This window comes from Otolemur garnettii, unplaced genomic scaffold (assembly GCF_000181295.1).
Source record: "Otolemur garnettii isolate 467f Iridium unplaced genomic scaffold, OtoGar3 scaffold00012, whole genome shotgun sequence".
Taxonomy (NCBI): domain Eukaryota; kingdom Metazoa; phylum Chordata; class Mammalia; order Primates; family Galagidae; genus Otolemur; species Otolemur garnettii.
Window position 1 is genome coordinate 24,905,745 of NW_003852407.1, and position 21,406 is coordinate 24,927,150.

General features: G+C 36.4%; 1 protein-coding gene across 3 annotated transcripts in view; it reads left to right on the forward strand.

Annotated features, from left to right (window-relative positions):
- Window positions 1–21,406, forward strand: part of SS18 (SS18, nBAF chromatin remodeling complex subunit) — a 90,053-nt gene that overhangs the window by 23,625 nt on the left and 45,022 nt on the right. For all 3 annotated transcript variants that reach the window (XM_023510177.1, XM_003784774.3, XM_023510176.1), the window contains exon 4: window positions 18,730–18,883. In XM_023510177.1, coding sequence (XP_023365945.1) covers window positions 18,730–18,883 — 154 coding nt within the window. The remainder of the gene's footprint in view (window positions 1–18,729; window positions 18,884–21,406) is intronic.

The window sequence follows — 21,406 nt, forward strand, 5'->3', positions numbered from 1 at the left end:
TTTAGCTGGATAGAGGATCCTGGGCTGGAAGTTGTTTTGTTTTAAGAGATTGAAGGTTGATGACCATCTTCTTCTGGCTTGAAACGTTTCGACTGAGAGAGATCTGCAGTTATTCTGATATTTCTCCCTTTGTAGGTGATGCTTTTCTTACATCTGGCTGCTTGCAGAATTTTCTTCTTCATCTTCACTTTGGCTAAGTTAATCACAATATGTCTAGAAGATGCTTTATTTGGATTGAGTCTTGCTGGGGTTCTAAAACTGTCTGCTATCTGAAGTTCTGAATGTCTTGCAATGTTTGGGAAATTCTCCTCAAATCTTTTGGAGCAGAGCATCTGTACCTTTAGGACCATCCTCTTCTCCTTTGGGAATTCCTATAAGACAAATGTTTGATCTTTTGGAATGATCCCACAACTCTCTCAGGAAATGATCGGTTTTTGCTCTCCATTTGTCTACCTCGTTGAGTGTTTGGGAATGTTCAAAAGCTTTGTCTATAGTTTCAGAGATCCTTTCTTCTGCCCGGTCCACTCTATTAGTGAGGGATTCCACTGTATTTTGGAGCTCCTCAACTAACTTTTTCATTTCCTTGAGCTCTGCTATCTCTTTTCTCCTTATGTCCATATCTTGGGTGACTTGAGAGAACTTTAGAACTACTCTTTGGAATTCAATTTTCATTATTTCTTCTATTCTATTTATCTTATTTGCAATCCATATTCTGAATTCATTTTCTGACATTTCTGCCATCTATGTCTATGCATGGCATCTTCAGTTGTATCTCCTTTGTCATTTCTTGGAGGAGTTCATCTACTGTGGTTATTCATGTTGCCAGAGTTTTTCTGTTGGGTCTGTACCATGTTTCTACTGTTTGGTTATTAGAACTGGTAGGGTGATTGAATTGGTGTTCCCAGGAAGTAGAGATAGTCCCTTACCAAAGCCCTAGGCTTTGTAATTCTGGCTTATCTCCCGGGACCTACTTGGTGAGATAGTGGAGGCTAGCTCTGTTTTGATATCAGCCAACCTCTACCCTATTCTAAGAACCCACCCTATTAGATTTAAATCTCGACTGTGAAGAGATACAAACAGCTGTGGTGCCCAGCCCCCACCCTTCAGTTCTTTTCCACTATAGAACTTCAAAGGTCAACCTCAGAATGTCTCAAAGTAGACAGCCCCAGACATGGGTTCCAACTGTCTCTGGCAGTGCAAACCTTGCCCAACAGAGAGGGATTCAAAGCATTTTTGAAGCCAGGAATCCACACTCCCACCTGCCAGATTCAGTCTACACTATTGTCAGCTTCTCTGCTCACAGGCCCAGCTGGAGCCAGGGGTAACACTCCTGTCTACTGGTCTCAGTCCACACATAGCTAGCCTCTGGACTAGGGTCTAGACTAGTACCTGCCAAACCAGTTGGAGTCCAGGGAGCATGCCTTCTCTTGCCAGTCTCAGTCCACTCCCTGATAAGCCTGTGTTTGCAGGCTCTGTTGAAGTCAGAGCACCGGGCCTGCCCTCTGGTCTCAGTCCACACACAGCTAGCCTCTTCTTGCCACACCGATTAGAGTCAGGGGACCAACACCTGCCTGCCAGTCTCAGTCCTCTGCCTGGCAAGCCTCTGTTCACAGGCTCTGTTAGAGTCTGGGCACCACACTGTGCCCGCAGGTCTCAGTCCTCACCGGGTGAGCCTCTGCTCAGCAGCCCAGCTGGATGCAGTAGAGTACACCCTAGCCCTCAGGCTTGGTTTACACCCAGTTAAGCCACTGCTGGAGGGTTCTGTTAGAATCAGGAGACCACACCCTTGCTCTCAGTTCTCAGTCCAAGCCTATTAAGCCGCTGTCAGAGCTGGGGATTCTGCACCCAGTCCCACCAGACATAGCCCAAACCAAGGGTCAACACTACCACTGCCGGGCATAGTCATAACCAGGGGGACTGCTCTTCCTCCCTCTTGAGTGTCCCTTTCTTCCCACACCCTCCTTCTTCCCCTTTAGTCACAGATTTCGTCCTGATGGTTGGTGGTCCACACTATGCTATGCCGATGTCTCTAAGGACAAAACCAAACACTCTGTGCTCTGCAGGGGGCAGAGCTTCAGACCACCCTGCAAGGGGGAAAGGGTGGACTGGGAGTTTGGACTTGTGGGAAAAAAACAATCTGTTCAATTTTATGCTTGGTGGGGTGGTGTCTAGGTTCATAAGTGGGACCTCCCTGGAGAAAAAGACCTGGAGTTTAGCAGCTCTCTCCAGCAAGATAAAATGAGAAGTCTTTTGTTCTCTGCTTGTTTGCAGATAGGCTGCGGCAGGCCCCCTGCTTGGGGGAGACTCCTGTCCTCTTGTCAGTAGGTTTTTGTACCTGTAATTTGTTTTCTTGAATGGTCTTCCTTGGAGTTACAGCTTGCCGAACTTCTGTCGTGGCTCAGCTCCCCATCTTTGGCTTCGTAGAGTCTGGTTCCGTCTAGTTTTTCTTCCTTTGCCTAGGAGCCTCTGACGAGGGTTGCTACCCCAGATTTCTTTTTTAATTGAAATTTTTTTTCTCACATTATTTGCATTTCTGTTGGAAGATTTCATTCTGCTGGAGTCTGTTGAGATTCCTGAAATCTGTAGGTTGATGTTTTTTATCAGTTTTGGAAATTTTTAGTCATTATTTCTTCAAGCAAATAATTTTTTGATGTAGAACTCTAATTCAACTTATGTTAGACCTTGTAACTATACCTTTATGTCTCTTAATTCCTCCAGATTTTTCTATCCATTCATCATTCTAGGTCTTTCTCTCTCTATATATATGCACACGCACACATATATATACATATATATATATTTTTTTGAGACAGAGTCTCACTTTGTCACCCCTAGTAGAATGCTGTGGCGTCACAGCCCACAGCAATGTCTAAGTCTTGGGCCCAAGGGATTCTCTTGCCTCAGCCTCCTGAGTACCTGGGACTACAAGTGTCCACCACAATGCCCAGCTATTTTTATTTATTTTTTATTATGATTTATCAGTCAGACAATTTATTTGTCCACCTATAATAAGCATACTGTGGCAGTTAATTTTATGTGTCAGTGAAATTGGACTATGGTGGGCCAGATACTTAGTCAAACATCACTTTCCATGTTTTGTGTGGGTGTTTTGGATGAGTTTAACATTTAAACCAATAGACTGAGTAAAACAGATCATTCTTAATGTGTGTGGGCTTCACTGAATCAGTTGAAGGTCTGATTAGCACTAATGGCTGACCCTCTCCAGAGTAAGAAGGAATTCTTGCGTGACTGATTTTAAGTCGAAACATCAGTTTTTCTTACCTTTGGACTATAACTAAAACTTTTTTTTTTTTTGGTGAAAGAGCTCAGGAGAAAACCCTTAATGCTGCAATATTATATCCTAGAAAAATATCCTTCAAATATGAAGGAGAAATAAAGAATTTTGTTTTTGTTTTTTTTTTTGCAGTTTTTGGCTGGGGCCTGGTTTGAACCCACCACCTCTGGTGTGTGGGGCCAGCTCCCTACTCCTTGAACCATAGGCACTACCCGAAATAAAAAATTTTCTAGCAAGCAAAAGCTGAGGAATTTTATTAGCACCAGACATGTTGAAAAGGAAGAAGTCAAATTATTCTTATTGGCTGATGATACGATCTTATATGGAGAGAAACCTAAAGATACTGCAAAAAACTATAAGAACTAATTAGCAAATTCAGTAAGTTGTAGGATACAGAATCAACATACAAACATAAATAGCATCTCTATATGCTAGCCATAAACAGTCTGGAAAAAAAAACACAATGAAAGTAATCCCATTTATAACAGCTACAAATAAAATACCTAAGAATAAACTTAATCAAAGAAACGAAATGACGGGGGTGGAGCAAGATGGGGGACCAGAAGGATCGTTTAGCTGAGCTGTCCTAGAATGACTGGGGAAAAAGAGAGAACTCAGCCATACCTGGCTTGGTGAACTTACCAAGAGTCATAGCCCAGGGAGCACAGTGAAGAGGTGGTGAGCTGAATGTAACATATGATCCAGAGCAGTGGAAATCTGATGAATTAGGCAAGTGGTTGCAACTGTCTGGATCCGCTGGCCCTCAACGGAAGTCTGGGATGGGAGGAAGGTTTTCCAGAGTTTTCAGTTGTTGGGGAAAGCTGCGCATTGAGTGGAAATCTTGGAAGAGTGGGTGGACTTGAACAGTGTACAGCAACCAGATTTGAATGCTGGTTGGAGTGGATTTGCCATAGGTTTCGTGGCTGGTGAGGCAGCCATACTGAGAAGGTCTTGGTGGACAGGGGGCTGCCATTGTAGGAAGGTTGTGAGAAGGTCTTAGCAGGGGCCTACAGCATGGCCATCTTAATTCTACCTGTTGAGATCAGAATCACTATTGGGACAGGCTGAGGGACTCCCACACCCTGTAGGGAGCCAGCCCCCACACGACCTGAGAATGTTCCCAGTGCTTGGCAGTGATGAGGGAATGAGGAAAATAAGGAAAGACAATAGAAACAGAGTAGAATTTATAGAGTGGGCCTAGGAGGTCAATGCTTTTCATTGAGAGACAGTGAAGACTGCTGACTCTAGCTCAGACTGGTCTTGAACTTGTGAGCTCAGGTGATCTGCCTACCTCGTTCTCCCAAAGTGCTGGGATTACAGGCATGAGCCACTATGCCCGGCTTCTAGGTATATTTTTTATGACCAGTTTTTCAATTTATTTTTCACAAGCCTAAGCTGCTATTATAGCTTTCCACTGAGTTTGTAATATATTTTTTCACTTTTTAGAATTTCTATTTAATTCTTTTCAGATCTGCTTTGGCATTTAAAGAATGTGTTCAGTCCTTTACTGAAAAAGGGAGTTATTAACTATAGTTTGAGATAGTTTAGAAACTATGTTCTAGGATGATTTAGCTAAAGTTTTCCAGAATGGGGTCTTTACTTCAAATCAGTTAAATGGTATGGAAATTAGAAATGTGCTTACAATTATATGTAAGTTCAACTTCCAGTTTTGTACTATGTACCTCAAAAAGAAAAATTAAGTATTTATTGTACTATATTTCTTATATCTGAAGTGAGGCTAGATCCAACACTTGCTCTCACTTGAAAGTCAGGAATCTAAAAAGTGAGAATAAAAAGAAAAGGACCTAAGTAGAGAAAAATAACGTAGAAAGTCAGTGCACTAACACTTAGACATTTTACTTTTTAGTTTGGGCTTATTATTATTTTTTTAATACAAAAGTATTTTAATTAAAACAAACTATTCTTCACCATATACATATTTTAGCAGGCTTGTGTTTCTTTAATTTTAAGCCGTGAAGTAGCAAATCAGAAAAGGAGGGTTGTTCTATAGTCAGACATACATACAAACAGCATTAACTGACCAGCCCCTAAGGTAGCATGTAAAGACATTTAAAAATGGTGAAATGCTGACAGAATTTAAAATGATCACTACTGTGGCTCCATTTAGTATAACTATGTAAGGCCCTGTTTATATTGGTTAACCTTGGCGCCATTATTTGAACATTGGTTCTCAGAGTTTGTATTTATTTTGTGAAACATTAAACTACTGATTAACGATTTCATCATTTGAACTAGGGATAATTTTACCAGTAAAAAATACGACTTTTATGTGTATCTAGGTCTTTCCTCCTTCTCAAACTTTGAAGAAATTGCATTTCTAAGTTTTAGCCTCATATTAGTTATTATTTTTTATCATGTACTAGAATACTGCCAAAAGTCGTGGGCACCCTTTGTTTAGGAAAGAATTAAGAGAGAATAATTGAGATCAAGAAGAGTTTTTATTCATTTTCTTCAAGAAAAACATTGGGAGAAAATAGTCTTTTTATTGTGGTAGTTCATTTTAAGGGATGCAGTCTGGAAATATTTCCATATAATCAAGAATTTTAGACCTGGAAAGAACCTGGATAATCATATAGACTGGTGTTTCTCTTGGCTTCATATTAGATTTACATGAAAAACTTAGCTACTGTTACTGGGTCTGGGGTAAGGGGTCTGTTACAATATTTTAAAAGCTTCTCAGGTGATTCTAATGTGTAGTTAGGGATTAAGAACCTTTATTTCCAGGCTTTTCAAATGGAGTATCCAGTGATGTTCTGAGGATTTTAGAAAAATACAATTCATATTTTTGCAGTGTCAGCTTCATTTGCTGTTGTGTCATACGAATCGTTTTTATAATATAAGAAAGAATTATTACATAATGTTATTGTAAGAATTAAATAAAACAATCCGGGGTTTTAAACTGGAGTCCTCAGACTTTTTAAACAGGGGGCAGTTCACTGTCCCTCAGACGGTTGGAGGGCCGGACCGCGGGCCCTGGGATGAGTTGGCTGCTAAGCAGGACAGGCAGCGGCAAAAACACCTGCCAGGCTGGATAAATGTCCTAGACGGGCCTGTGGACGGTAGTTTGAGGACGCCTGGTTTTAAGCATGTAGGAGGTAGCGGTGAATGTTGATGATGAGGAGGAAAAATGAAGAGAAAGTTGTACAATCGGAAGGTTTCAATGGAATGAGGCAGTATATTCTGGAGTATTTGAATGAGAACTAACCAGATTGATCTACTGAATAGATTTAAAGGGGAGGAGAGAATGTTTGGAGACTGATGATGCATTTTGCTGAGATGAGTACATAAAAGTATGTCTTAATCTAAAAGAAGGCTAAAAGCTGAGGAATTGCTTATCCCATTTTTTGCTTAGTTTATCATGACTACTAAGTTTAAAATATCTCCAATTTACCCAAATAGACTTTTGAATTAATTAAAAAAAATTGTTTTTTTGAGACAGAGCCTAAAGCTGTCGCCTTGCGTAGAGTGCTGTAGCATCACAGCTCACAGCAACCTCCAACTCCTGGGCTTAAGCAATTAAGCAATTCTCTTGCCTCAGTCTCCCAAGTAGCTGGGACTACAGGTACCCGCCACAGCGCCTGGCTGTTTTTGATTGTAGTTGTCATTGTTGTTTGGCAGGCCTGGGCTGGGTTCGAACCCGCCAGCTCTGACATATGTGGCTGGTGCCTTAGCTGCTTGAGATACAGGTGCTGAGCCTAATTTTAAATTTTTAAAGATATTTATAATTTTTGCTTAATAAGTGTTCTGTACAAAATAAAAATCTGACTTACTCATAAAAATATAGATAAAATATGGTAATATAGTAATATAAAACTATAGTAACAGTTTTAGAATATATAGTCTTACATTTTATATATTATTTTTCACTTTCTAAGTTGTATTTTTTTATTGGTGATGTTATCCTTGGTATTCTGAGCAACCCTTGGTGATAGTTAATTAGCTATTTCTCCTACAAGCTTTTTAATAAAAAGGAATATATTAGTCTTTAGGTTCGGTGACTAGGCTGGCAGAGCATCTGTTAAGGGACTTCATTGACTAAACTTTGATATATAGAATTTCTTTGGTTTTTTTTGCAGTTTTTGGCTGGGGCTGGGTTTGAACCCACCACCTCCAGTATATGGGGCCGGTGCTCTACTCCTTTGAGCCACAGGTGCCGCCCTAGAATTTTTTTTTATAGATGTATGATCCAAGTAAAGTGAAGGAACACAACTTGAAGCTGAGGAACATTTTGAAAATTAGCAGGATGTATGACAATTGTAAAATTTAACTAAATTTGTAGCATAGATAATTTTTATATAGTTAGTACATAAACTCCTCCCCCCCAAAAATCATATAGATGCCTCCTCTTACCTCTTATCTTCCACTTGCAAATAAAAGCAAATATAAATACATGTTTTTCTCTTTTTTATGTAAGTAGAACCTTGTTATGTATGTACATTGTTCTATACCTTGTTTTTTTTAATACATAATCATTTACTACTTGTTTGTTACAGAATACACAAGACAAAATACAAATAGCAAACAAATTTTTCTTCCTTGTTTTTACCAAAGTCTAAACAAAGACAACTAATATATATAAATAAAAGTAAAAAATTATTTCTAAAAAAAAAAAAGATCACGCCAAGTCTTATAGACAGTACAAATAGAAATATACCTTGTTTTTTTATTACAACTTTTAAAAAATGAAAGGATCTATATTCTCCTTTAAAGTGATGAAAATGATTTTTCTTCAGTATTGACACTTTTTTTATAATGTTTTAAGTGATTGGTAAACATAATACTGTCTACTTGGTAAGAATAATAATGTCTTTTGTTTTCTCCTTTGAAAGTTGTTCTTTAACTTCTCTAATAGTTTTCTTCTTTACTAAACTTTCTGGCTGCTCGGCTCGTCATCTTTGACATGTCCATCAAATGTTGATTTTCTCCTCTTGAGCATTTTCTCACTGTACACATAGTTCCTGAGAGATTTTATCCATACTCCTGATTTCCCATAGTCTTAACTTCAGGTTCTACCTATACATCGATGGTTCCCAAATACACATTTTTATAGATGTGTTTGAGACATGAGTTTATCTTCCAATAGACATATCCATTTGGATATTTCACCAACATCTCAACACAATATGGACAAAACTCATTTCCCCCTTGTTATTCCCTGCCATAAAAAGGGGGAGATGTCTACAGCCAGCATTTTCATATTTCCTATCTTAAGTGAGTATAAGCACTTAGTTTAAGTACTTAGTTCCCTTAATCAGAAGCATGATGGTCATAACAAGAGTTCTCCCCTTTCTCCTGCTATGGCTTGGTCCCCAAGTCTTTTTCTTCCTGTTATACCCAGTATGGTGCCGCATAATAAAAAACGTTTAAATAAAACATTTTGATATTAAAAACAGGAAGCAAAACTACAAATGAAATGTCTCTGAAATGTTTATTTTTATGAGATTCAGTATAAATTAAGACATCAATATTTACCTGATCTTGAGGTAAGGGAGGCTTTGTTGAGACTAAAGGAAAGAAGGAGACTATAAAAATACTGATCTAATTCCTTTAAAAATGTAAAACAAAACCTTTTTGTATATACTAGAAAACTTTATAATTAAAAGACAACTCAAAAAATAGTGACACAGTAATAATACATGCCATTTTATTTTACTTTATTTATTTTTGAGACAGAGTCTCACTTTGTCACCCTCGGTAGAGTGCAGCAGTGTCATAGCTCACAGTAACCTCAAAATTTTGGGCTCAAGCAATTCTCTTGCCTCAGCCTCCTGAGTAGCTGGGACTACAGATGCCTGCCACAACACGTGGCTATTTTTAGAGAAGGGGGTCTTGCTCTGGTTCAGGCTGGTCTCAAACTTGTGAGCTCAGGCAGTCCACCCGCCTCAGCCTCCTACAGTGCTGGAATTACAGGCATGAGCCACCACGCCTGGCAAATACATGCCATTTTAGAAATACTGTGTATTTAAAATGCATTTGAAGCAGTAGAAGTGATTAGTTCTGCTATTGAGTACCAGGGAAAGTTCCACAAAGGAGGCAACTCTGTATTTTGTGAAGAATTGCTCTATAGGGGTACATTTTTCTGGATTGATAACACAGGGAGCATTTTACCAGCACCTTGTCTGTCTTTTCTTTCATGTATCTCACCAAAAAAAAAGTCATGTTAACTGTTGTACAGTATGTAGAAAATTCAGATGACTCTCTTAATTTAGTCTACTGTAAAGAATAGAAATGCATGTGTGTGAAATTTGGTATTTTTTCAGAACTGTACTAATAAATCTGTGAAATCAGCTTGCAAACGTACTAGGGAACCTGAAGGTTGGCCCCTTGACATTAATTGAAAAAATAATATATCTAGCTCTCCCCATAAGGAACAGAATTTCTTTTCTATATTGCTATGAAAGAAAAAAAAAAGTAATTCACTGTTTTTGCAGAAGTACACAAAGGTATTTATACAAAGCTATTTAATGAAGCATTATTTATATTGGCAAAAAAAAGAAAAAACCCAAACTAGGAACAAGTGTCAGTATTGAGGATAAGTTAAAAACTATAACTGTTTTTCAATTGAATCCTACACTTTTTTTTTTTTTTTTTTTTTTTTGAGACAGAGCCTCAAGCTGTCCCCCTGGGTAGAGTGCCGTGGCATTACAGCTCACAGCAACCTCCAACTCCTGGGCTCAAGCGAGTCTCCTGCCTCCGCCTCCCAAGTAGCTGGGACCACAGGCGCCCGCCACAATGCCCGGCTATTTTTTGGTTGCAGCCGTCATTGTTGTTTTGGCGGGTCCGGGCTGGGGATTCGAACCTGCCACCTTAGGTGTACGTGGCTGGCGCCTTAGCCGGTTGAGCTATAGGCGCTGAGCCGAATGCTACACTTTTAAGTGAGGTCAAGTTGTATACTGATAAAAAATAGTGTCTACAATAGAATAAATCAGGGGTCCTTAAAATTTTTTTTTTTTTTTGGTCCTCAAATTTTTTAAACAGGGGGCCAGTTCACTGTCCCTCAGACCCGTTGGAGGGCCAGACTGTGGGCCCTGGGATGAGTCGGCTGCTAAGCAGGACAGACAGCAGCAGCAAAAACACCCGGCACGCCAGATAAATGTCCTATGCGGGCCACATGAGGCCATAGTTTGAGGATACCTGGAATAAATAAATCACAGGCCCTGGTGTGGTGGCTCACAGCTATAATCCCAGTGCGTTGGAAGGTCAAGGGATAATTAATGGGAGAATCATTTGGGCACAGGAGTCAGGACCAATGTGGGCAACAGCATAGTGAGGCCCCCATTGCTACAAAATAATTAAAGAATTAGCCAAGTTTGGTAGCTTACACCTGTATAGTCTTAGCTACTTGGGTAGCTAAGGTAGGAGGATTGTTTAAGCCCAGGAGTTTGAGGTTACAGTGAGCTATGATGATGCCACTGCACTCCAGCCTGGGTTACAAAGTGAGACCCTGTTTCTTTAAAAATATGTATATATATACTGGGACTCTGATTTTAAAAAGTAAATATATGCTGTGTATCTATATGGGTATAATGTTTCTGGAGATATGTATATTAAACTTTGAGATTGGTTCCTAGTTGTACTTGTTTCTTTTTAATAATGATCACACATTACTTTTATAGTTTAACCAAATTGGTATAGATATAAAAATAATATAAAAAATAAATGCAAAATTAAACATACATTTTTCTGTTTTTTTTTTTTTTTTTCCTGTTTCTTAACAGATGGAGTTATTGCAGAAAGGCTTAGAGTCCTATTTTGGCATATTTTAGGAGTGGATTTGTTTTTGTATTTTGTTTGAAGTATATTCCAGAGAATTCCCTTGTTCTGGGAAGAATAAAGCATTTACCTTTTGTTATTTTAAATTACCATGTTAGAATGTAGAGTGACTTTTTAGCATTTGACATCCTCAGGGTTGGGTAGAGAGATAAAGTATATCTCACATTTGTTGTGGTGGGAATGTTTGCTATTTATAAAATAGAGAAAGGTTGAATTTCATGAGGAGCCTGGTACTAAAACTGAGGAGAGTATAGTTAGTAGGTGAATCATTCTGGGGCCTAAGCCCAGAAAATTGGAAATCATCATCAAATAAGTGAGAAAAAATTATTAGTTATAGAAGTTCAGTTGGTCAGGTTTTATGATAGGACTGAGTGTTCTGTTACCTGTCTTTTAGAGGGGGAATAAGATCGCATGATGATAATTAATAAGGTTATTAAATTGGGGGAATCAGTTGGTAAGGTCTAAAACCTGCATAGATTCAAGGTTATCCATGATGGCATCCTGAAATTTCTTGTGGGAATGAATGAAGAATAGAGGGGACCTCTTAGACATACATGTGGGAGACTGACTTAGGACTAGGAAGTGGGTATATTATTGATGGAGTTTTTGGATCTAGTTTTGCTGACTAATCAAGTCCCTTTTGTTTGTGTATATATAAATTATTTCTTTATGAGCTTTAGAAAGTTTTATTTTATGTATATCTCCTATTTTGAATAATAATTTATTTTTGAATCTCCTGTTTATTTCTGTGTGTCATTTTAGTGCCTCCTTGTGGGGAACTATATTAATGACAGTTATGCTAATGATAGTTATACAGACAAAGGATTATTAAACTAAAAAGTATATTTCACAGTGATGTTTGTATTTTAGAGAAACAGCAGAGATAATTTAATGGAATTATTTGTAGTTTTGTGGCCATTTAAATTTGAGAGTTTACGAATGTGTATTGTTTACTGTGTGTGAGACAATAGTAGTTAGGTATTTTTATAACATCAGTGAACAAAACAGACAAGTGTGATACTTTCTTGGGTGTTTTATATTCTATTAAGCAAGACAAGTGTAATAAGTAAAGAAATCAGATAGCATGTGGAAAGATGAGAAGAGCTGTGGAAAGGAAGATTAGAGCAGGATAGGTATTTTGGGAATGGAGGTTCTTGGGGGTGGAATTTACAATATGAAATAAAGTGTTCAGGATAGAATTTGTTGAGAAGGTGATGTTTGAACAAAGATCTAGGGAATAGTGTTTTTAGGCTGATGAAACAAGTAGTGGAATGGTTCTTACATGAAACTATTCTGGCTTGTTCAAGGAACAGTATGAAAGTTGTGTCTGGAACAGAATAAATTAAGGTAACAAGGTGATGTGTGGACAGATAATACAGGGCTGTTTTAAGGACTTTGGCTTTTACTCAAAAATTGGAAGCTATAAGAAGATTTCTAACAAAAGAATGAATGGATATAACAAACTCATTTTGACTAAAAGTGGAGAATATAATATAGAGAAGCATGGATCAAAGCAGGGAATACAGTTAGGAGGCTACTGTAACAACTGAAATGAGAGGCATGATGGCAGCTTGCATGAGGGCGGTAGCAGAGGGAAGTGGTGGTAGAAGTGATTAAATTCTGGGCGTATTTTAAAGAGAGCATAAGGCTATGCTGAAAACTGAATGTGGGGATGGGGGATAAGAGAAGAAGAGGTGTTTGGAATGACACCATGGTTTTTGGCAGAGCAACGGGAAAGATGGAATTTCCACTACTAAAACTATTGATAAGGCAATTTTACAGTGGGGGCAATATTAGAGATTCATGTCTGAGGGACTTCCAAATAGAGATGTGAAGGTGGAATAGGCAATTTTGACAGTAAACAAATTATAGAAATTGATAGGAAGACACTGACTTCTATTTAATTTTAAAGTGTTGTTTATATTTTAGGATCATTTTCATTTAACAAACATTTATCAGATGCTTCTATTTGATACTAGATGACTAGGGGTTCCATAATCATGGACCAATCCTTACAGAACTTAACATATAGCAGGGAAGACAGACATTAAATACTTAGGCAAACACATTTGAAATCACAATGGTAATAAGTGCTATGAAGGAAGAGCAGCAGGGATTGTGGGATCAGGCAGTAGGGCCTTATTCTGGTGATAGGAGAGAAGTGACATTTTAGATATAATTCATCCATTTTAAGTGTGTAGATATGAGTTTTGACAAATTCATTGAACTACCACCACAATCAAGATATATCATTCCAAATCAATATCATCCCTAAAAAAATTTTCCAAGTATCTCCTTTCTACCCAATTTTTAAATTGGGTTGTCTTTTTTAAAATTATTGATTTGTAAGAATTCTTTCTGTGTTCTGGAGCAGGTCTTTTGTTGGCTATTTATATTGAGAATATGTTTCATTTTGCCTTCTTATTCTTTTAATGGTGTCTGATGATCACAGTTTCTAATTTAAATGAAGTCCAATTTATCAGTCTTTTTCTTAATGGGTAATTTTTTCTGTATACTGAGTAAGAAATCATTTTCTTTATCAAGGTCATGAAGATGTGTATATGTTTTCTTCTAAAAGTTTGTTTATTCATAATCCATTGCAAATTAAGTTTCTGTATGACTTGAGGAGTCAAACTTCATTTTTGTTTCTATGATATTCACTTGATCCAGCACTGTTTATTGGAAAGACCATTTTTAAAACATTGACTGTAAGTTCTTTTGCTGTGACTATATGTATGGTTTTTTTCTCAGCTCTCTATTCTTTCTTTTGGTCTATTTGTCTATCCTTGCACTAACCCTGTCTTAATTATTGTAGCTTATAATAGATCTTCATAATGGGTAGTAGTGTTTAAGATTGTCCTAGCTATTCTAAATCCTTTGCATTTGCATTTAAATTTAGAATGAACTTGTGAATTTTTACAAAAAGTCTACTGGGATTTTGAATAGGATTGCATGGAATCTCTAGGTCAACATCAGGGAAACTGATTCTTTTCACAATATTAAATCTTCCAGTTAATGAAAACGGCATATTCCTTCATTTAGTAAACTCTTTAATTTCTTTCAACAGTATTTCAGTGTAGAAGTATTACATATCTTTAGTTAGGTTTATTCCTAGTGATTTGATTTTTTTAGATGTCATTGTGCAATCAGTTTTAAAATTTCACTTTCTAATTGTATGTTGCAAATGTATAGAAATAGCTGTTTTCTGATAACTGATCTTGTATCCAGTTATCTTGCTACATTCATTTATTCTAATAGTTTATTATAGGTTCTGTTGGGTTTTCTATGCACTCATCAAATAATGACAATTATAAGTCTTCTGATCTTTATTTCTTTTTACTTATTTTTCTATTGTATTTTTATACTTTATACTGTTAATTTGTTTGTTGGTTTACTTGTTTTGTTGGATAGAATTGGTATTGATGGATATTTTTATTTCTTCTTCTTCCTTTTTTTTTGGAGACAGAGACTTGCTCTGTCACCCAGGCTAGAGTGCTGTGATTTCACCCTAGTTCACAGCAACCTCAGACTCCTGGGCTCAAGGAATCTTTCTGCCTCAGCCTCCCAAAGTGGTAGGATTATAGACGTGAGCCATCCATCATGGCTTACTTATACAATAGGCTTACTAGATTAAGAATGTTCCTTCTATTCTTTTGTTTTGTTTTTAATATCATTCTTTTTTTTTTATTGTTTCAGGTTATTTGAAGGTACTAAGAATTAGGTTAGAATGTTTGCATTTGTTAGGTAAAGTCCCTCTTATAATTGTGCCCACCCCCAAGAGGTGTGCCATATACCCTAACATTGTGCCTGCTCCCTCCTCCCCTCTCCTCACTCCCACCTTACCTCACCTACCACCTTGAATTGATTTGAGTGTTTCTCTTATGTGGGTATGTATTAGATCATCTATAGGCTTCATGTTGGGATTGAGTACATTAGATTCTTGCGATATTTACTAAGAAGAATGTGTTCCAGTGCCATCCGGGTTAATACAAAAGATGTAAAGTCTCCATCTTTTTTAATGGCTGAGTAGTATTCCATGGTATACATATACCCCAGCTTGTTAATCCATTCCTGGGTTGGTGGGCATTTAGCTTTTTCCACATTTTGGCTATTGTAAATTGAGCTACAATAAGTAGTCTAGTGCAAATGTCATTATGACAAAAGGATTGTTTTTCTTCTGGTAGATGCCTATTAATGGCACTGCAGGATCGAATGGGAGGTTTAATTTGAGTTCTTTGAGGATTCTCCATACTTCTTCAAAAAAGGTTATATTAGTTGCAGTCCCAGCTCCTTCTATTCTTTATTTTGGCAGTTTTTATTATGAGTGGGTATTATATTTTACCATATTCTTTTTCTTTAATAAACCTTGTTAGTTATAAAGTATCCTCTTTTTAATAAGTCTGGGTTTGATTTGCTAGAATTTTGTTTAGTATTTTTGTCTGTATTCATGAGAGATAACATTGGTCTATAATTTGCCCTCTTGTCCTTGTCAGATTCTGGTGACCTCATAAAGAATTGGAAAATTAACTCCTCTTTTTTTTTTGTTCTCTGGAAGATTGAATACAGTTGGTGTTAGATATTATTTATTTTTTAATGCTTTAGAAGAATTCCTTAGTGAAGTCATCTAGTCAGGGAAGATTTGAAATTATGCATTCAATTTTTCTAGCAAAGGATTGTATAGATTTTCTTATACCTTGTGTCAGTTTGTGTAAACTGTGTTTTTCACAGAATTTGATTCATGTCACCTACATTATTGGCTGCATTGTCATAAGGTTGTTCTTAATGTCTTCTTACTGGTTTCTTAATGTCTACAGGATATGTACTGGTGTCCCTCTTAGTTTCTCTAACATTTAAATACTGTTTTTTTAAATTATTCCTACTAGGGGTTGTCAATTATTAATATTTTCAAATAATTAGTTTTTGATTTTCCTAATTTTATTTATTCTTTTTATTATTATTTTTCTTTGAGACAGGGTCTCAGTTTGTTGCCTGGGCTAGAGTGCAGGGGTGTTATCATAGCTCACTGCACCCTCAAGTTCCTAGGCTCAAATAATCCTCCTATCTCAGCCTCTGAATTGGTTAGGACTATAGGCACATGCTACCGTGACCTGCTGATTTTTTTTTTAAATTTTTTTTTTAATTGAATGGCAACTATATACATTAATGCACTTCTGGGGTACAGTGTGGAGTTTTCACACACAATCTAAAACACTTCCATCAAACTGGTTAACATAACCTTCATGTCATTTTCTTAGTTATTATTTTAAAACGTTCACATTCTACTCTTAGAAAGATTCACTTGTACCCTTATAAGATAAACCTCAGAAGTGTAATTTTTTAATAGAGAAGAATGTCTTCCTATATATTGTCCAGGCTGGTCTTGAACTTTGGGTCTCAAGTGATGCTACTATCTCCCTCCCAGAGATTTAGGATACAGGTGTGAGCTATCACACTTGGCCTAAATTTATACTTTTAACACTTGCTGAAAAATGCTAGCATCTTTCAACAATTTAACATCATTTAGTGTGCTATTTTTTGTGTTGGTTTAGTTCTGTGTTTTACACGTTGTTACTCATATTTTAAATGACAAGATTAACTTATATTTGTTGATACATATTTACTTTTCCATTTCTCTCCATTAACTACTACAGTTCTTTGCTTCCATGTGGAATCGTTTTCTTTTAGTTTCATGTATTCTTCTAACACGTTCTTTGGGCTATATTAAAGGGTTGTGGCATTAGGAAGGTTGAGAACCACTGGTCTAAGGAGAGGCTCTTCTGTAGTCTCAATAGAGAGCTTGAGTTGTTTATGAAGGTCCCTCTAACTTGGGGGGGGCTACACTCCAGTCTGCCACTCTAGCAGTGAGGAGCTGCTAAAATCTCTGCTTAGCTCTCTAGTCTTTGTTATTTTCTTCTAGTTTGCTTGAATTCTTTCCCTCTTGTGGTTCTTCTTCTCTTAGAATTTCTTCTTCAGTTTCCAGCTCTTCAATAGTAAAAAATTTCTGATTCTTTTCCTCAGTCCAGTTTGCCTGCTGTTTTCTACTTGAGCTTTTTCCCTGTTACAGAGCCAAAAAAAAGAAAAAGAAAGAAAAGAAAAAAACAAAACCAGGGTAATTATGCAGTTAGTCTTATATGCTTTTCTTCTTTCAAGAGTTGTAGCCCCTTCTTTTCTTCTCTGTGTAAGTTGTTCTTTAGTGCCTTTAAATAGTTTGTACATTTTGTTTAGATTTTATGACTTTTATTTAGTAGGAGGGTTTGTTTGATACAAGGTATTCTATCAGGATGGCAAAAGCAACTGGTAATGTTTATTAGTTACATTATCAAAAGATGACTCATTTTTCAAAGTTAGAAATGAATTTTTAACAGAAAATTTGGATAATAATATAGGAGGAAGGATTTTTGTTTTCAGACAGAAGAGGGTCAAGACAAGCCAGGTTTGGAGGATGACAAAGGCTAATTAAAAGTAAGATATGAGGCACTGAGTTCATTTTCTTAAATGAAAATGTAACAGTTATTAAGTTGGATAAAGAACTTAAGATGAGAATTGAAAAAAAATAATAGTAGTTCTTTAGTAGGAAAGAAATTAAAATCTAGCTTTTTAAATAGGTGCTATAAGAATAGCACTTGGTTGTTTCTTTAAATAAATGTTTGTGATGATGTGTATTAACTGATTGGAGGTTTGAGTGTTTACATGTAATAGCTAAAGAACAATGCTTATCTTCAGTGTGCCAGAGAGAACTGTGTACAGAAAGTCTGGAAGGGTAACTGGTAATTAAAAGGCTATCTAAAAATGTGATGAGAGCCAGTGACATTACAAGAATAGGTATTATATTTAGAACATTAAAGTAGAGAAAAAAGCAGGGAGATAGATTTATAAAGAAAAATGCCTCCTCCTCCTTGCAGTATTAAACATGGGGGCTTAGAACAAAACTATTTGCTTTTGCCATCAAAATATCTCTACCAAAGGAGCCAGGTGTTGCAGACCATCTTATATTTATGTTTTTCCTTTCACCCCTTTGTGAACTCTCAAGGTTAGTCAGTGGTTTTCTTCAAAATTTCATTAGGAAATTTGCCAAAGGCATCCTTTTGAGGCAGCTGTCTCTGTACCCTCAGAGGCCATCAGTAATGTTTCCAATCTATAGCAGTAATCGGCACAAAAATGTTGAACTGAACTGTTTGTTGTCTTTGTGTTTTAAAAATTCCTCTGCTGCCACCATTCTTCCCAACAATAGTATAAAATATGTCATATTTTGGAATTTATGGCTTTTTCATAGTTGTTATTGTACCTTTTCAGGTAAAATCCATCATTAATAATGACTATATCTAAATAACAATAATGAAAGTTAATTTTTAACATAATTTAGATACAGCAGTAGACAGATTATAAATAGTAAATGAGAATTCTTTTTGTTTCAAAGGTGATTTTTTAATTTTCACTATAGAGATTTTATAAAATAAAATATACTTTAAAGTTGGGGGGTTAAATATGATATTAAGTTCATGGTTAAAATACATTAGGAGAAATTGAAATACATTTGTGTTTTTGTTCCTATGTAATTTTTAGGCAACTGTTATACCATATGCATCTTTAATATATTAGTCTAACTGTTTCTCTTGTTTTACTAAACTGTGTTCTTTTAGCCACCCACACAGAATATACCTATGGGTCCTGGAGGGATGAATCAGAGCGGCCCTCCCCCACCTCCACGCTCTCACAACATGCCTTCAGATGGAATGGTAGGTGGGGGTCCTCCTGCACCACACATGCAGAACCAGATGAACGGCCAGATGCCTGGTAAGTTTTTCTCCTCTAAGACATTAACACCAGAGTTGCTTAGCAACTGAAACGACATGGGGGCTCAAGGGATACTAGATTGTTGATGACAAAACTGCTTTGAATGCCCCCGAGTACAAGCTCTCTTAGAGTTTGTTAGCTACAGAGCTACGTGACCTGTATTCAGTGTTTATCAGGCTGCCCTTGGGCTTTAATGTAGCTGACACACAGCATTCCTCTGATGAACAGAACTGGCTAAATTTAGTCTGTCTGAAACTATGCAATACAGTTGACTTTAGGTGCTTTTTGGGAAAAAAAGGCATTATGCCATGGCTTAAGAATTAAAATTTGTTTTTAAAAGGTACTATACCATTTCCCTGAGTTTTTATTTACTTAAAAATTGATTCATCTCAGAAACAGTATCACTGGGAAAAACACGAAGGGGAAAACAAACAAAATAGTCTCTAAAGTGCTAGTGTATTTAGTATTTTTTCACTGATATTATTGAAGCTGATTTTACATTTGTTTGAATACTTGTGTTTATAGCATAATATAAAAATGGGAATTGATTTTAAAGCAAAATTAAAAGTTGAAAAATAATGTGAGCTTTCTTATACAGTGAACCTTTTCCTTTTCCTTTATTCATTTTATGTTTGGAGTCACTAGAATGATATCTCTAGGCCATTGAATGCTTAATTTAGTTAACCTTTTGTTGGTTTGAATTTTTAATGTAAAAAATATCTTTAAGCTATTTTTTTTTTTGTAACAACAGCAACAACTCATAGCTACAATTTTTGGTGGAGTATTCTTTATATTTAACATGAGAATATTTTTACTTCCTAAATTCAAAAGTTGTTTTCCTTAACAAAAAGAAGCCATAAGCAATAATGAAAGTAAATTAAAATAACAGAACAATTTATTATTATAATTAGTAACTAGAGGCTGAGCATGGTGACTCATGCCTGTAATCCCAGTGCTTTGGGAGACTAGGCAGGAGGTTTGCCTAAGCCACTGTACTCCAGTCTGGGCAGCAAAGCAAGACCCTGTCTCTAAAAAATTAAAAAGAAAAATAATAATAATTAGTATATTTAAAGTAGTGTTCTTTTCTAGTTGATCATATGTTGATAACTTTGGTGTCCAAAGATGATGAGTATAATAAAATCAACAAGAGAACACAGTACAAAAGAGGCAAGGTAAATTGGTTTATAAGGTGATTGATGTGTGACTGATCTTGTAGGAGTGCAGTAGTGTTTTAGTGGCTGTCTCCTGTTTCCTGCTAAGGCTTGCAACATTGAGGACTCCCAGCTTTATTGAAGTAGGAATAGAAACATAACTGCTTTTCAGTGTGTAGTCAGATTGTAGTCAGAAGAAACCTCTCGCCAAATCACATTTAGCTCAAGGCACACTGTTTTTAGAACTGCAAGGGGTAGTGCTAGTGTAGGGTTAGCTAGTTAGGAGTTTCATAACTATTCATGGTCGTACCTTGAATTAGGATTTTGACTTGTCTTCTCTAAGTAACATTCAAGCCTAAGGCTGAAGAAGCATTTGAGCTACAATGCAATTATTGTTAACATGACTTTTTTTTTTTTTTTTTTTTGTGGAAGGCTATCTGTAATAATTACACTCTTATGACATTGGTTATCCAGAATACTGTAGAGCTTCCAAAACATTAGTTAAGAGATTCTTTAACAATAGCTATAGAGTTATATTTAGATATACAAGAATTTGGGAAGCCAGTAACTTCTTTTTTCTTTGTTTCATATATCATTTATCTAATCTTTATGCTCACAGATTTATGTTTTAGCTCTTATTTTCCTATTTTAGTTTTGTTTTTAGTATTTTACTTTGTAATCTCAGTTGCAGAGATGCTTATGTGCTGTTTGATTTTGGTTAAGTAAACTCTCAGCCTCAAGTTTCTTTTTAAAATAAATTAATTGATTTTTTAAAACCTGATAATATATACATATGAAGCCAAAATCAAAAGGTACCAAAGGGTATATAGTCAGATTCTTAGTTCTAGAGAGGCATTGGTTTCTAATTATCCTTAAAGAAATACTCTCTCTATATACATAAATGCAAATATATATTTATTTTTTATTCCTTTTTTTAAGTATTAATGGTAGCACTCATCATATAGTGTTTGCATATTTCTCTCTTAAATATAAATCTTGGAAACCATCATTTCCATCAGTATATAAAGTGGTATCTTATAGGTGACTGAATCAAATTCCGTTTTATGAATGTACTTTAATTTATTTGAACATTTATTTCACTTGTGGAAATACAGGTTTTTAGTCTTTTGATATTACAAATTATGCTGCCATCAAAATGCCTGTAAATGGCTTAGTGCCTGTAGCTCAAGCAGCTAAGTCACCAGCCACTTAACACCAGAGTTGGTAGGTTCGAATCCAGCCTGGGCCTGCCAAACAACAATGATAACTACAACCAAAAAATAGCTGGGCGTTGTGGCAGGCTAAGTCACCAGCCACATAACACCAGAGTTGGTGGGTTCAAACTCAGCCCAGGCCTGCCAAACAACAATGA